This window comes from Mesoplodon bidens (assembly GCF_964165515.1).
Source record: "Mesoplodon bidens genome assembly, chromosome: 17".
Taxonomy (NCBI): domain Eukaryota; kingdom Metazoa; phylum Chordata; class Mammalia; order Artiodactyla; family Ziphiidae; genus Mesoplodon; species Mesoplodon bidens.
Genome location: NC_138174.1, coordinates 7980589 through 7995892, shown reverse-complemented (window position 1 = coordinate 7995892; position 15304 = coordinate 7980589). Strand labels below are relative to the sequence as shown.

General features: G+C 40.6%; 1 protein-coding gene across 1 annotated transcript in view; it reads right to left on the bottom strand.

Annotated features, from left to right (window-relative positions):
- Positions 1-15304, bottom strand: part of B3GLCT (beta 3-glucosyltransferase) — a 114860-nt gene that overhangs the window by 52065 nt on the left and 47491 nt on the right. The window contains exon 6 of the mRNA XM_081214686.1: positions 2222-2358. Within this exon, the coding sequence (XP_081070812.1) occupies positions 2222-2358 (137 nt within the window). The remainder of the gene's footprint in view (positions 1-2221; positions 2359-15304) is intronic.

The following is a 15304-nucleotide window of genomic DNA, read 5'->3' as shown; positions in this document are numbered from 1 at the left end:
TACCTCAATATTACGAACTTCGCATGGATGAGTCAGCCTCATGGGACACCCGGGGCCTAACCCAGTCACCTTGCAAATAAGTCCCAGTTCTAAAAGTGTGCAGGGGGGCATTCACCCTACTTAAAAGGCCAGTCCTAGTGGTGGGAACTAGGTTTCATTTTTCTATACACCAAGCAAGGGCTATACCCAAGGGCTTTTCAAATGCTAATTTCAGGAACCAACAATGCCAAGAAAAACAAGGCCAGAAATCCCAACTACTTTGCGAAAATATTTCTTCATTAAATATTCAGTTCCTGGCAAATAAGAATTTGACATTCAGCTTTCCTATTTTTAGAAGGCACTAAGTCATGTCCCAATAACACAGTTCTGATGACACAACCAGCTAGACTGGAAACTTGCAACAAATATAGGGCTCCTTCAACTCCATATCAGGAAAACTTCCTACCTGACTATTCTAGTCCCACTTGTGAGACAGTCAACAGAGCAAGATATAGCAGGAAATCTAGATAAGGTTTTCTGATGGAAAAACAACAGGGGAAACCAGTAACAGTGTTCTGTAGTAACACCTATTTGAAGAAATCATCTTACTGAAAATCAATGAGCGTTTCTCCAAAGATGCAAGTTTTTTTTTTTTTTTTTTTTTTTTTTACTGATGCTATCCTTAGGAGATCACGTAGCTGGAGCACTGGGAAATGTTGGGCAGTGTTGATTCAACACTCACTGATGCAGGATTGCTAGCCCCCAAAATATTTTCGGTGAGAAAGTCTAAGAAAGTGAGTGTCATAAAGTGTCTTTAAGTAACCAGTTTTTCTGGTGACTTGAGCAGAAGAAATACTTGAGTAACTATAAATCGTTGCCCTACCTACCAAGTGAGCCATAAAGTCGAGGAAAGGAGACACAGGGAATCAACAATCCCGTAGTGGGCACTGTTGGTTACCCGCATGATACAGAGCCTCTCCTTCCTTCCTCTAAGAGAATTCTGATTTTGATTAATTATTCAGGCCAATAAAGGGGCTCCAGGGTCAGAATTAGTTTGATCCCAACTGATGCACTGAAGTTCGCTGGCAGCTGTTAATGGTGCAGAGGATGGTACAGGCCTGAAGTTGTCCCAGTTGACTTTAATTGGACAGGATCCACCTAGAGACTGGGGATAAGTACTTTCATTCCATGGTTAGAGGCTCTCTCCTGCTGTACATAAATCAGAAGTTCGTAGCCCTTACTGCCTTGAAAGCACAAAGCAAACCAGATTTAGGATGAAATGATGCTGTGCACTAAGCCAGAGAGACAGAGAGGTCCAGCCTCTCTTCAACAACATTGCTAAACCCCTGCACCACCCACCCACCCACCTCCGCTTCCAATTCCAGCAAAAATATTCCCTTCATCCACTCTGCATACTTTTCTGCTACTTGCATCTACACTGGGAAGGAGCGTGTTACATTGTAAGGAACTTCCAAATGTCAAGGGAGCAGTCCAGAAGTTTCAGCAACCACAAATGACAAAGTATCTACTACCTTATATTACTGCAATGGGCTAAAAAGCTTTTCAGGACTCCAAACCCTAGAAACAGGACACTTGCTGTAAGAAAGAACAGAAACATTTTCATCTTTGCAGATACAAAAACCACAACTGCACTATCGACTTTCCATTCCCTAAAGAACAAACACTCACGATTAATCTGAACTATTTAGGTTAAGAGGACTGTCAACAGCCATGCTTCTCCTGAATTACGGCTTATCTGCCCCTTTCACATCAAAAACAGCATTACTGTGACTATCACACCAAGAGCTACGTATGCCTCCTGCCCAGCCCGTGTTTAAACGCATCTACACATCCATGCACGTAAGCAGTCATCATCCCAACCCCAGGTGTGCTGCTGATTCATTTCCTTACTGCCAATCAGAGTCGCGCCTAGAGCTCACAACAGTGGTCACAGCTCTGGGTGCAGAGTCCTGAGCACTCGTGGGCCCTCCCTCAGCCTCATGGGTGATCATTCGCCTCATTTTGCAGGTGAGTAAGAGGAAAGACAGAGCGGCTGAGCATGGGTCTGAGGGGACGAGTTAGTGATGGAGCCTGTGTCCAGCTCCTGCAGCGGGTCTCCCTGCACTACCACTCGCTGCCTCTGCTGAAAAGTTCACTCAGATCCATCAACTGCAAGACTCGGCGAAATAAAAGTTGATTCACACACGAAACGAAACGAAAAGAAAGTCTAATAAATTCTTACTTGTTTACCAGTGGAATACTAAGGGCCCAGCCAGCAGCAAAGTCTGGATATTTAAAAACTGTAGGATTTTCGGAAAAGGCATAATGGTGAATTATTGTGGATTCTTCGTCATGTAATGCTTTTCCTAAAAACCATTCCTGTTAAATAAAGATATAAAATTTTTTTAAAAAGTCATTTCATGCACGACCAAAAACAAATTGGTATCATTAGTTTTAGTTAAATATCCTGGGTGATAGAGAATAAGCACAGATTATATATTTCTAAAGAATTTTAACAAAAATATAATTATTACTCATATGATAATGAATATAGCATAATCTTGGTCTATAAAGAAAGTAACTTAAGATCAGATCATCAGGATGAACAAAATGTTAGCCATCGTTATACTATAAACACATCAAAGTGGTATTTTATAGAACATTCCATATCAAAATACTATTAGTGTGAAGAAAACAGTGTTCCTTTATGTCCCACTGAGGTTTGCAAAGAAGAATTTGAAAAATTCCTTCCAGAATCAGTGTCTATTTTATTCATTCATTCAATTAACATTTATTATCATTTGTTATCAGTTAACATTTATCCCACGCCAGGTGGGAACAGAGCTTACACAATAGTGGGGAGACAGAAAGTAAGCAAGTAAATAAAGTAAGTTCAGATAGTGCTATGATGAAAATAAAACAGAGTGACGGATGACCCTGGAAAGAGAGGGAAACCTCTTAGGAGGTTTAGGAAACCTCTTAGGAAGTAACAGTTGAACAGAGATTAAATAATGTAGGAATCATGTAATGTAATCAAGGAACCAGCTAAGCACAAATCTGGGGAAGAACAGGTAAGGCAGTTAATACAAAGTCCCTGAGGTGGGAAAAAGCTTGATATATTCTATCAAAAAGTAAGTGCAGTGTGGCTGGAATATACTGGGTATGGGAAACGTGGTATGAAAGAGAAGCAGGAGACAGACCAGGGTTCAGATGTCACAACAGAACAGCCTGGATCAGACCGACTCTCCCACCAAGAACAAGTATAAAAGCTGGAGAAATTCTTAGAGCAAATGATGGAGGGCATCAAAAAACAACAAAGGCAAATAGGATGTGAGGGCTAACATCTGAGAGAGAAGAGGAGCCCACCCATGGGAGCCCCATATTCACCTCCTTTTACCCTCAAGGAATCTGCTGGTTCCCCAAGCAGAGGACAGCACACAACCAAGAGCAGCAGCTGGGGACTCGTGTAATCTGGCTGCACTGCAGAGACAGAGGCTGGAGCTGAAAGCTGCCAAGATGGTAGAGATTTAAGGGGATCCCAGAGGAGTGAGCCCCAAATTCTGCCTGCAAGCTTCCCTCAACTCCTAGGCTGCACAAAAACCAAGGAAAAACACAAGAACCAAGTGGAAAACAGCAGTGAAGTGGCTAAAATCTGAGCAGAGACTTCAGCAGTAGTTCTGGGAGCCCAAGGCTGGAGTGCAGGGTCTGCCGGGGGAAAAGGTTCTAGAAGTAAGGGCAGTCTGTAGATAGACCTACCCAGACAAGGTCTACAACCCAGAAGAATATTAAATGCACAAGACCAGACCAATAACAGAGAAAAATGAGAAACAGAGATTCACAGATAAACCAGGTTTTGCAGTTTAAAAAATATATAATTAATATGAAAATAGGTGAAAAGACGATGATTTTTACCAAAGAACTAGAATCTATAAACAAGAGTCAAATGGAAATCCTAAAACTGAATAATGCAGTAACTCAAGTTAGGAATTCAAGAGAATATTAGACATAACAGAAGAGAGAATAGTGACCTGGAAGGTAAGTCAGTAAAAAATATCCACATTTATGCACAAAAAAGAAAACAAAGAGGAACATACAGAAAAGAGCTTAATTGCAACACGGAACACAGTGAAAATACATGATGTTCAAACTAAGCGAAGTAAGTCAGAAAGAGAAAGACAAATACCATGTGATATCACTTGTATGTGGAATCTAAAGTATGGCACAAATGAACTTATCTACAAAACAGAAACAGACTCACAGACATAGAGAACAGACGTGTGGTTGCCAAGGGGGAGGGGGGGAAGGGGGAGGGATGGACTGGGAATTTGGGGTTGGTAGATGCAAACTATTACATTTAGAATGGATAAACAAGGTCTTACTGTAGAGCACAGGAACTATATCCAATCTCCTGGCATACCATAAGGGAAAAGAATACTTAAAAAAAGAATGTATGTAAGTGTAAAACTGAGTCACTTGGCTGTACAGCAGAGATTGGTACAACATTGTAAATCAACTATACTTCAATAAAAAAATAAATAAAATACATGATGTTCAAAACCCAGAACAGGAAGAGACAGACAATGGAACTCAATCAATATTTGAACAAACACAGGCTTAGAATCTTCTTAAAAACTGACACAAGTCATCAAGCCATAGATTCAAGAAGCTCTATAAACTCTAATCAAGAGACATACGAAGAAAACCACATAGGCAAATGCTGGTTGAAAAACCAAAGATAGAGAAAATCTTAAAAGTAATTTTGGGGGAGAGGTTACACATTTCTTTCAAAGGAGCAAAAATAAGACATACAGTTAACTTTTCAACAAAAACAAGAGAAATGAAAGAACGGAGCATCTTTACAGTGATAGAAAATTACTGCTGACCTAGAGTGCGACACCTCATGAAACTATCTTAGGTGTGGTGGGAAACCACAGGAAGTTTTTGAGCGGGTGAGCAAGAAGATCTGAATTACAAAGATACTGGATTATTGGGATGCCAAGAATGGAAACCAGGAGAGCAGCTAGGATGCTTAAATCATGGTCAAGGAAAGAGATGACGGTAGCCTGGACCAGAGTAATAGGATTCAACACAGCGAGAAGATAGATGAGAGGTGTATCCTGGAGGGAGGGTCCACTGAATGTGCCAGCATGAGGTTGAGGGGAAAGAGGAATCGATCACCAGCCCCAGGTTTATTCATATGAGCAACTAAATAGACAGTGATGCCATTTCTGAGATGCAGGAGACTGAAGATGGAAGAGGTTAAAAGGGGCATGAAGAGTTCAGTTCTGAACAAGCTTGAGGCTCCTGGTAGACAAGTAGGCGGCTGGACATAGGAGTAGGGAGCACATAACTCCCTCTCTCGGTTCCTTCACGCGTGGCTCAAATGTGAGCTGATCTGTGAGATTTTTCCTGAACACCCTCTACAGAAAAGTAAGCCCATCCCCATCTATCCTTCATCCCTCTTACTTTGCTTTATTTTTCTCCAAAACACTTATTACCATCTGACACATTGTTTCACGTTTGCCTGTCTCCCCTGCAAAAGACTGTCCCCTCCTTGTGACCAGGGATGTTGTCCATTTTGCTCACTGCTGTATCCCAGGATACCTAAATGTCCCAGGTGCCCCTAGTTTTGTGTTAAATGATGCAGCAAGCCCCGGAGAGCTTTCAAAGGCAACTATGAAAGAAATGTCAGAAGATAATTTAACTCAAGTACCCTAAGTTCTGAAAGTTTTGTATATTTTCTCTCTTACCCAACCATCACCCCCTCACTCCCTATCCCTTATCAGAAAACAAAAGCAGGAGGGATACACCGCTGTCTCCTCAGGGCCCTCTTCTGCTCGTGGCTGTGTTCCAAATACCTCCCAGAGTCGTAGTTTGGGTCAGTTCAGCAACAAGTCATAAATGAACATACACGAAAGCCAGTAACACAACTCTGTGTCTAGGTTCATAGTTCCACCCGAGGATTTCTTCCTGACGTTTTATGGATATATTAAGTCACCACTGGGCAAGAGAAGTAATTATAAGGCAAATAGCCTTGGCTTGAGATAGAATATTCAACATCTTTTAAAAAAATCAAACTACTAAACATTAACCAATATGAAAATCATCACATTTAACATACCATGTAAATATAGCTTGTTCAAAGAAAATAAACACTTCAGTATATTTTATCACCTTTCTCAGTAATCTTTCACTATTATAATCTCCTGTTCCAAACATAAATTTATGCAGAACATGTTTTTATGTTTCAACAACTAATAGCAGTGTTCAGGTATTATCTAGTATATAAGATTGTTTTTCAATATTTTGGGGGGGTTATACTGAAAACTACTCTAAGGGAGATTCTGTGAAGAGACACTCCCCCATCTTTCTTAATAATTTTCTTAATGCCTTCTTAATAAAGACAATTACAATCAAGACAGACTATAAAAGAATAACTCAACGTTCTATTAGTATGTTAGAATTACTCTTTGCCAGCACTCCTGTTTCACCTATTAAAAATTAAAAATTAAAGACATTTCAGCAAATACACACATATTAAAAGCATACTGTGGGGAAAAAAACAGAAAGACTTCAATAAGATATAGACATTTATAGAAATCACCTAGAAAAGCAATTTAACAAAGATTAATTACTTTAATAAAGATTAAAGTTTTTCATTTAAAATACTGTATAACAGCATAAATTTGCATTAGTAAGAATGACAAAATGATATTGAAGGGAAAAAATGTCAGAATCCAACAAAGTAACTGATACTCTAACACATAATTATGAGTTTAATGTCGTTTATCTCTGTCAATATCAAAGCCAGGTTTGTCTTATACTTTTTTCCTAAAATTTCATATGGTAGGGGGAAAAAAACCACACTGGTTTGAGCTAACTTCAACATTATGTAATTTTTATTCCCGAATGCTAGTTTCAAAAGAAACAAAGCATCCTAGATTTTTTTTTTCACATGGTATTGCTCACAAAAGAAGAAGAAAGCATCTTATTTTACCTCTGGCTCTGTACTTGCTTTCCATGAACTTGCTTTGAACTTATTTATCATTCCAATTTTCACTAAAAAGTACAGTGAGTCACCATGTTCTGTACAGAATTAGAGCTATGGATAATAGAAAAAATAATCTCCAGGTGAAACGAACACTAGGAGGAGATTAAAACTCCTACATCCTAAAAAAGATCTGGGAGTTTTTCTCAAGTCAAAGGCAAACATAAAAGCCTAACAAATGTTTTACATAAAATACGGCACCGAGTACACAGCTGCTGCTCAGCCATCATCTGAAAAGACTAGATGAGACACGTTCATAATTCTTTTCTACTTTGAAGGAATTATTCTTTTAACCTCACAACCTTCTCATTCAATTATATCTGTACTTTCCCAGAAATCAAATGCATGAAGAGAAATCAGAATGGGTCCTCCCAGCATTTAAAAAACATCAAGACCAGTGGTTTTATTATAGTGACAAACTTTCCAGCGTTTGAGAAATCAACCTAATGATCACTGTTGCCCAACTCTGTGTGTCCCCATCAACAAACCAAGCCGGCACTCAGAAGCCACGGCTCCTTTTCCACATCCTCCTTAAATCTGACTCACTTCTGGAGTGGGTGTCAGAACAGGGGTGGGGCAGGTGTCCAGTGATCCCAGAAAGGACCCAGTTCTGCTTATTCCACGTTTAAAGAATTGCATAAGTTGATCAGGGTGCATGCAGCCTGGGCTGCTCCAAGAGAAATGAACAGCCTGATTTCCTCTCCACGTAACGCCAGGGCTGCCTCTAAACCTCCAGAGACATTGAATGTAGCCCAGCAGGACAGCTGACCTTACAGAGTTATTCAGTCATATGCAAATATTTATTGACCACGTACTAAGTGTTAAACACTGTGCTCAGTGCTCAGACGGAACTTAGAGACAGACAAGATCCAGCTGCAACATCATATCTGCACAAGATTAAAATGTTAAAATATGAAAGTAGCGGTGAACTTCTCACCCAAGATGCATACCGTCTCACCTCCAGACCTTCTCAAATATTGTTCCCTCTGCTTAGAGCACTCTCTCCTATTAACTCCTACTCATCCCACGGGCTCAGATTAAATGTCACTTCCTGTCATGACCTTCCCAGATTTGGTCTGATACCCTGCTGTGTGCTTCTAAAAGCGCCCAATGCTTCCCTTAAACGTCTCCCTTTTAATGGCAATTGCTTCTTTTTTTTTTAAACATCTTTATTGGAGTATAATTGCTTTACAATGGTGTCTTAGTTTCTGCTTTATAACAGTGAATCATTTATACATATACATATACTCCCATATCTCTTCCCTCTTGCATCACCCTCCCTCCCACCCTCCCTATCCCACCCCCTAGGTTGTCACAAAGCACTGAGCTGATCTCCCTGTGCTATGCGGCTGCTTCCCACTAGCTATCTATTTTACCTTTGGTAGTGTATATATGCCCATGCCACTCTCTCACTTTATCACAGCTTGCCCTTCCCCCTCCCCATATCCTCAAATCCATTCTCTAGTAGGTCTGTGTCTTTATTCCCGTCTTGCCCATAGGTTCTTCATGACCTTTTCTTTTTTTTCTTAGATTCCATATATATGTGTTAGCATACGGTATTTGTTTTTCTCTTTCTGACTTACTTCACTCTGTATGACAGACTCTAGGTCCATCCACTTCATTACAAATAACTCAATTTTGTTTCTTTTTATAGCTGAGTAATATTCCATTGTATATATGTGCCACATCTCCTTTATCCATTCATCCGATGATGGACACTTAGGTTGCTACCATGTCCTGGCTATTGAAAATAGAGCTGCAATGAACATTGTGGTACATGAATCTTTTTGAATTATGGTTTTCTCAGGATATATGCCCAGTAGTGGGATTGCTGGGTCTTATGGTAGTTCTATTTGTAGTTTTTTAAGGAACCTCCATACTGTTCTCCATAGCGGCTATATCAATTTACAGTCCCACCAACAGTACAAGAGGGTTCCCTTTTCTCCACACCCTCTCCAGCATTTACTGTTTCTAGATTTTTTGATGAAGGCCATTCTGACCGGTGTGAGATGATATCTCATTGTAGTTTTGATTTGCATTTCTCTAATGATTAATGATGTTGAGCATTCTTTCATGTGTTTGTTGGCAATCTGTATATCTTCTTTGGAGAAATATCTATTGAGGTCTTCTGCCCAATTTTGGACTGAGTTGTTTTTTTGTTATTGAGCTGCATGAGCTGCTTGTAAATTTTGGAGATTAATCCTTTGTCAGTTGCTTCATTTGCAAATATTTTCTCCCATTCTGAGGGTCGTCTTTTGGTCTTGTTTATGGTTTCCTTTGCTGTGCAAAAGCTTTTAAGTTTCATTAGGTCCCATTTGTTTATTTTTGTTTTTATTTCCATTTCTCTAGGAGGTGGGTCAAAAAGGATCTTGCTGTGATTTAGGTCATAGAGTGTTCTGCCTGTGTTTTCCTCTAAGAGTTTGATAGTTTCTGGCCTTACATTTAGGTCTTTAATCCATTTTGAGCTTATTTTTGTGTATGATGTTACAGAGTGTTCTAATCTCATACCTTTAAATGTACCTGTTTAAAGGTTTTAAGGTACCTGTTTCCAGTTTTCCCAGCACCTCTTATTGAAGAGGCTGTCTTTTCTCCACTGTATATTCTTGCCTCCTTTATCAAAGATAAGGTGACCATATGTGCATGGGTTTATCTCTGGGCTTTCCATCCTGTTCCACTGACCTATATTTCTGTTTTTGTGCCAGCACCATACTGTCTTGATTACTGTAGCTTTGTAGTATAGTCTGAAGTCAGGGAGCCTGATTCATCCAGCTCCATTTTTCGTTCTCAACGTTGCTTTGGCTATTCGGAGTCTTTTGTGTTTCCATACAAATTGTGAAATTTTTGTTCTAGTTCTGTGAAAAATGCCAATGGTAGTTTGATAGGGATTGCATTGAATCTGTAGATTGCTTTGGGTACTATAGTCATTTTCACAATGTTGATATTTCCAATCCAAGAACATGGTATATCTCTCCATCTATTTGTATAATCTTTAATTTCTTTCATCAGTGTCTTATAGTTTTCTGCATACAGGTCTTTTGTCTCCTTAGGTAGATTTATTCCAACATATTTTATTCTTTTTGTTGCAATGGTAAATGGGAGTGTTTTCTTAATTTCACTTTCAGATTTTTCATCATTAGTGTATAGGAATGCCAGAGATTTCTGTGCAGTACTTTTGTATCTTGCTACCTTACCAAATTCATTGATTAGCTCTAGTAGTTTTCTGGTGGCATCTTTAGGATTCTCTATGTATAGAATCATGTCATCTGCAAACAGTGACAGCTTTACTTCTTTTCCAATTTGGATTCCTTTTATTTCCTTTTCTTCTCTGATTACTGTGGCTAAATCTTCCAAAACTATGTTGAATAAGGGTGGTGAGAGTGGGCAACCTTGTCTTGTTCCTGATCTTACTGGAAATGGTTTCACTTTTCCACCACTGAGGACAATGTTGGCTGTGGGTCTGTCATATATGGCCTTTATTATGTTGAGGAAAGTTTCCTCTATGCCTACTTGCTGCAGAGTTTTATCATAAATGAGTGTTGAATTTTGTCGAAAGCTTTTTCTGCATCTATTGAGATGATCGTATGGTTTTTCTCCTTCAATTTGTTAATATGGTGTATCATGTTGATTGATTTGCAATATATTGAAGAATCCTTGCATTCCTGGAATAAACCCCATTTGATCATGGTGTATGATCTTTTTAATGTGCTGTTGGATTCTGTTTGATACTATTTTGTTGAGGATTTTTGCATCTATGTTCATCAGTGATATTGGCCTGTAGTTTTCCTTCTTGGCAACATCTTTGTCTGTTTTTGGTATCAGGGTGATGGTGGCCTCGTAGAATGCGTTTGGGAGTGTTCCTCCCTCTGCTATAGTTTGGAAGAGTTTGAGAAGGATAGGTGTCAGCCCTTCTCTAAATGTGTGATAGAATTCACCTGTGAAGCCATCTGGTCCTGGGCTTTTGTTTGTTGGAAGATTTTTAATCACAGTTTCAATTTCAGTGCTTGTGATTGGTCAGTTCATATTTTCTATTTCTTCCTGGTTCAGTCTCGGAAGGTTGTGCATTTCTAAGAATTTGTCCATTTCTTCCAGGTTGCCCATTTTATTGGCATAGGGTTGCTTGTAGTAATCTCTCACGATCCTTTGTATTTCTACAGTGTCAGTTATTACTTCTCCTTTTTCATTTCTAATTCTATTGATATGAGTCTTCTCCCTTTTTTTCTTGATGAAGTCTGGCTAATGGTTTGTCAATTTTGTTTATCTTCTCAAAGAACCAGCTTTTAGTTTGGTTGATCTTTGCTATCGTTTCCTTCATTTCTTTTTCATTTATTTCTGATCTGATCTTTATGATTTCTTTCCTTCTGCTAGCTTTGGGGTGTTTTTGTTCTTCTTTCTCTAATTGCTTTAGGTGCAGGGTCAGGTTGTTTACTCGAAATGCTTCCTGTTTCTTAAGGTGGGATTGTATTGCTATAAACTTCCCCCTTAGAACTGCTTTTGCTGCGTCCCATAGGTTTTGGGTCATCGTGTCTCCATTGTCATTTGTTTCTAGGTATTTTTTAATTTCCTCTTTGATTTCTTCAGTGATCACTTCGTTATTGAGTAGTGTATTGTTTAGCCTCCATGTGTTTGTATTTTTTACACATCTTTTCCTGTAATTGATGTCTAGTCTCATAGCATTGTGGTCGGAAAAGATACTTGATACAATTTCAATTTTCTTAAATTTACCGAGGCTTGATTTGTGACCCAAGATATGATCTATCCTGGAGAATGTTCCATGAGCACTTGAGAAAAATGTGTATTCTGTTGTTTTTGGATGGAATGTCCTATAAATATCAACTAAGTCCATCTCGTTTAATGTATCATTTAAAGCTTGTGTTTCCTTATTTATTTTCATTTTGGATGATCTGTCCATTGGTGAAAGTGGGGTGTTAAAGTCCCCTACTACGATTGTGTTACTGTCGATTTCCCCTTTTATGGCTGTTAGTATTTGCCTTATGTATTGAGGTGCTCCTATGTTGGCTGCATATATATTTACAACTGTTATATTTTCTTCTTGGATCGATCCCTTGATCATTATGTAGTGTCCTTCGTCTCTTGTAATAGTCTTTATTTTAAAATCTATTTTGTCTGATATGAGAATTGCTACTCCAGCTTTCTTTTGATTTCCATTTGCATGGAATATCTTTTTCCACTCCCTCACTTTCAGTCTGTATGTGTCTCTAGGTCTGAAGTGGGTCTCTTGTAGACAGCATATAGATGGGTCTTGTTTTTGTATCCATTCAGCCAGTCTGTGTCTTTTGGTGGGAGCATTTAATCCATTTACATTTAAGGTAATTAGCGATATGTATATTCCTATTCCCATTTTCTTAATTGTTTTGGGTTTGTTATTGTAGGTCTTTTCCTTCTCTTGTGTTTCTTGCCTAGAGAAGTTCCTTTAGCATTTGTTGTAAAGCTCGTTTAGTGGTGCTGAACTCTCAGCTTTCCTTGTCTGTAAAGGTTTTTTTTTTTTTTTTCTTTTTCTTTTTGCGGTATACGGGCCTCTCACTGTTGTGGCCTCTCCCGTTGCGGAGCACAGGCTCCGGATGCGCAGGCCCAGCAGCCATGGCTCACGGGCCCAGCCGCTCCGCGGCATATGGGATCCTCCCAGACCGGGGCACGAACCCGTATCCCCTGCATCGGCAGGCGGACTCTCAACCACTGCGCCACCAGGGAGGCCCGTCTGTAAAGGTTTTAATTTCTCCATCAAATCTGAATGAGATCCTTGCTGGGTAGAGTAATCTTGGTTGTAGGTTTTTCCCTTTCCTCACTTTATATATGCCCTGCCACTCCCTTCTGGCTTGCAGAGTTTCTGCTGAAAGAGCAGCTGTTAACCTTATGGAGATTCCCTTGTGTGTTGTCATTTTTCCCTTGTTGCTTTTAATATGTTTTGTTTGTATTTAATTTTTGATAGTGTGATTAATATGTGTCTTGGTGTGTTTCTCCTTGGATTTATCCTCTGTGGGACTCTCTGTGCTTCCTGGACTTGATTGACTATTTCCTTTCCCATATTAGGGAAGTTTTCAACTATAATCTCTTCAAATATTTTCTCAGTCCCTTTCTTTTTCTCTTCTTCTTCTGGGACCCCTATATTTCGAATGTTGGTACGTTTAATGTTGTCCCAGAGGTCTCTGAGACTGTCCTCAGTTCTTTTCATTCTTTTTCCTTTCTTCTGCTCCGCGGTAGTTGTTTCCACTATTTTATCTTCCAGGTCACTTATCCCTTCTTCTGCCTCAGTTATTCTGCTATTGATCCCTTCTAGAGTATTTTTAATTTCATTTATTGTGTTGTTCATCGTTGCTTGTTTCCTCTTTAGTTCTTCTAGGTCCTTGTTAAATGTTTCTTGCATTTTGTCTATTCTATTTCCAAGATTTTGGATCATCTTTCCTATCATTATTCTGAATTCTTTTTCAGGTAGACTGCCTATTTCCTCTTCATTTGTTAGGTCTGGTGGGTTTTTATCTTGCTCCTTCACCTGCTGTGTGTTTTTCTGTCTTCTCATTTTGCTTATCTTACTGTGTTTGGGGTCTCCTTTCTGCAGGCTGCAGGTTCGTAGTTCCCGTTGTTTTTGGTGTCTGTCCCCAGTGGCTAAAGTTGGTTCAGTGGGTTGTGTAGGCTTCCGGGTGGAGGGGACTAGTGCCTGTGTTCTGGTGGATGAGGCTGGATCTTTTCTTTCTGGTGAGCAGGTCCACGTCTGGTGGTGTGTTTTGGGGTGTCTGTGGCCTTATTATGATTTTAGGCAGCCTCTCTGCTAATGGATTGGGTTGTGTTCCTGTCTTGCTAGTTGTTTGGAATAGGGTGTCCAGCACTGTAGCTTGCTGGTTGTTGAGTGAAGCTGGGTGTTGGTGTTGAGATGGAAATCTCTGGGAGATTTTCGCTGTTTGATATTATGTGGAGCTGGGAGGCCTCTTGTGGACCAGTGTCCTGAGCTTGGCTCTCCCACCTCAGAGGCACAGCACTGACTCCTGGCTGGAGCACCAGGAGCCTTTTATCCACACGGCTCAGAAAAAAGGGTGAAAAAGAAGAAGGAAGGAAGGAAGGAAGGGAGGGAGGGAGGGAAGGAAGGAAGGGAGGGAGGGAAGGAAGGAAGGAAGGGAGGGAGGGAAGGAAGGAAGGGAGGGAGGGAGGGAGGGAAGGAAGGAAGGAAGGAAGGAAGGAAGGAAGGAAGAGGATAAAATAAAATAAAGTTATTAAAATAAAAAATTATTATTAAGAAAAAAAATTTTTTTAAGTAAAAGAAAAAAAACGGACAGAACCCTAGGACAAATGGTGAAAGCAAAGCTATACAGACAAAATCTCACACAGAAGCATACTCATACACACTCACAAAAAGAGGAAAAGGGGAAAAAATAATATATCTTGCTCTCAAAGTCCACCTCCTCAATTTGGGATGATTCGTTGTGTATTCAGGCATTCCACAGATGCAGGGTACATCAAGTTGATTGTGGAGATTTAATCTGCTGCTCCTGAGGCTAGTGGGAGAGATTTCCCTTTCTCTTCTTTGTTCACACAGCTCCTGGGGTTCAGCTTTGGATTTGGCCCCGTCTCTGCGCGTAAGTTGCTGAGGGCCTCTATTCTTCGCTCAGACAGGACGGGGTTAAAGGAGCCGCTGATTTGGGGGCTCTGGCTCACTCAGGCTGGGGGGAGGGAGGGGTACGGGCTCGGGGTGAGCCTGCGGCGGCAGAGGCCGGTGTGACGTTGCACCAGCGTGAGGCGTGCCGTGCGTTCTCCCAGGGAAGTTGTCCCTGGATCACAGGATCCTGGCAGTGGTGGGCTGCACAGGCTCCCAGGAGGGGAGGTGTGGACAGTGACCTGTGCTTGCACACAGGCTTCTTGGTGGCGGCAGCAGCAGCCTTAGCATCTCATGCCCGTCTCTGGGGTCTGCGCTGTTAGCTGCGGCTTGCGCCCATCTCTGGAGCTCTTTTAAGCAGCGCTCTTAATCCCCTCTCCTCGCGCACCAGGAAACAAAGAGTGAAGAAAAAGTCTCTTGCCTCTTCGGCTGTTCCAGACTTTTCCCGGACTCCCTCCCAGCTAGCCGTGGTGCACTAACCCCTTCAGGCTGTGTTCAGGCAGCCAACCCCAGTCCTCTCCCTCGGTAATTGCTTTTTTAATGGTCCCTCCTCTCCCTGCTACTCTGTACCATCCAGGCAGTCAGGACCCTTGTCTGTCTGTCCTAGCTCTGCTATCATAGTGCATGATACACAGTTGGTACTCAAAAAATATTTATTGTCTAAAATAATGTGG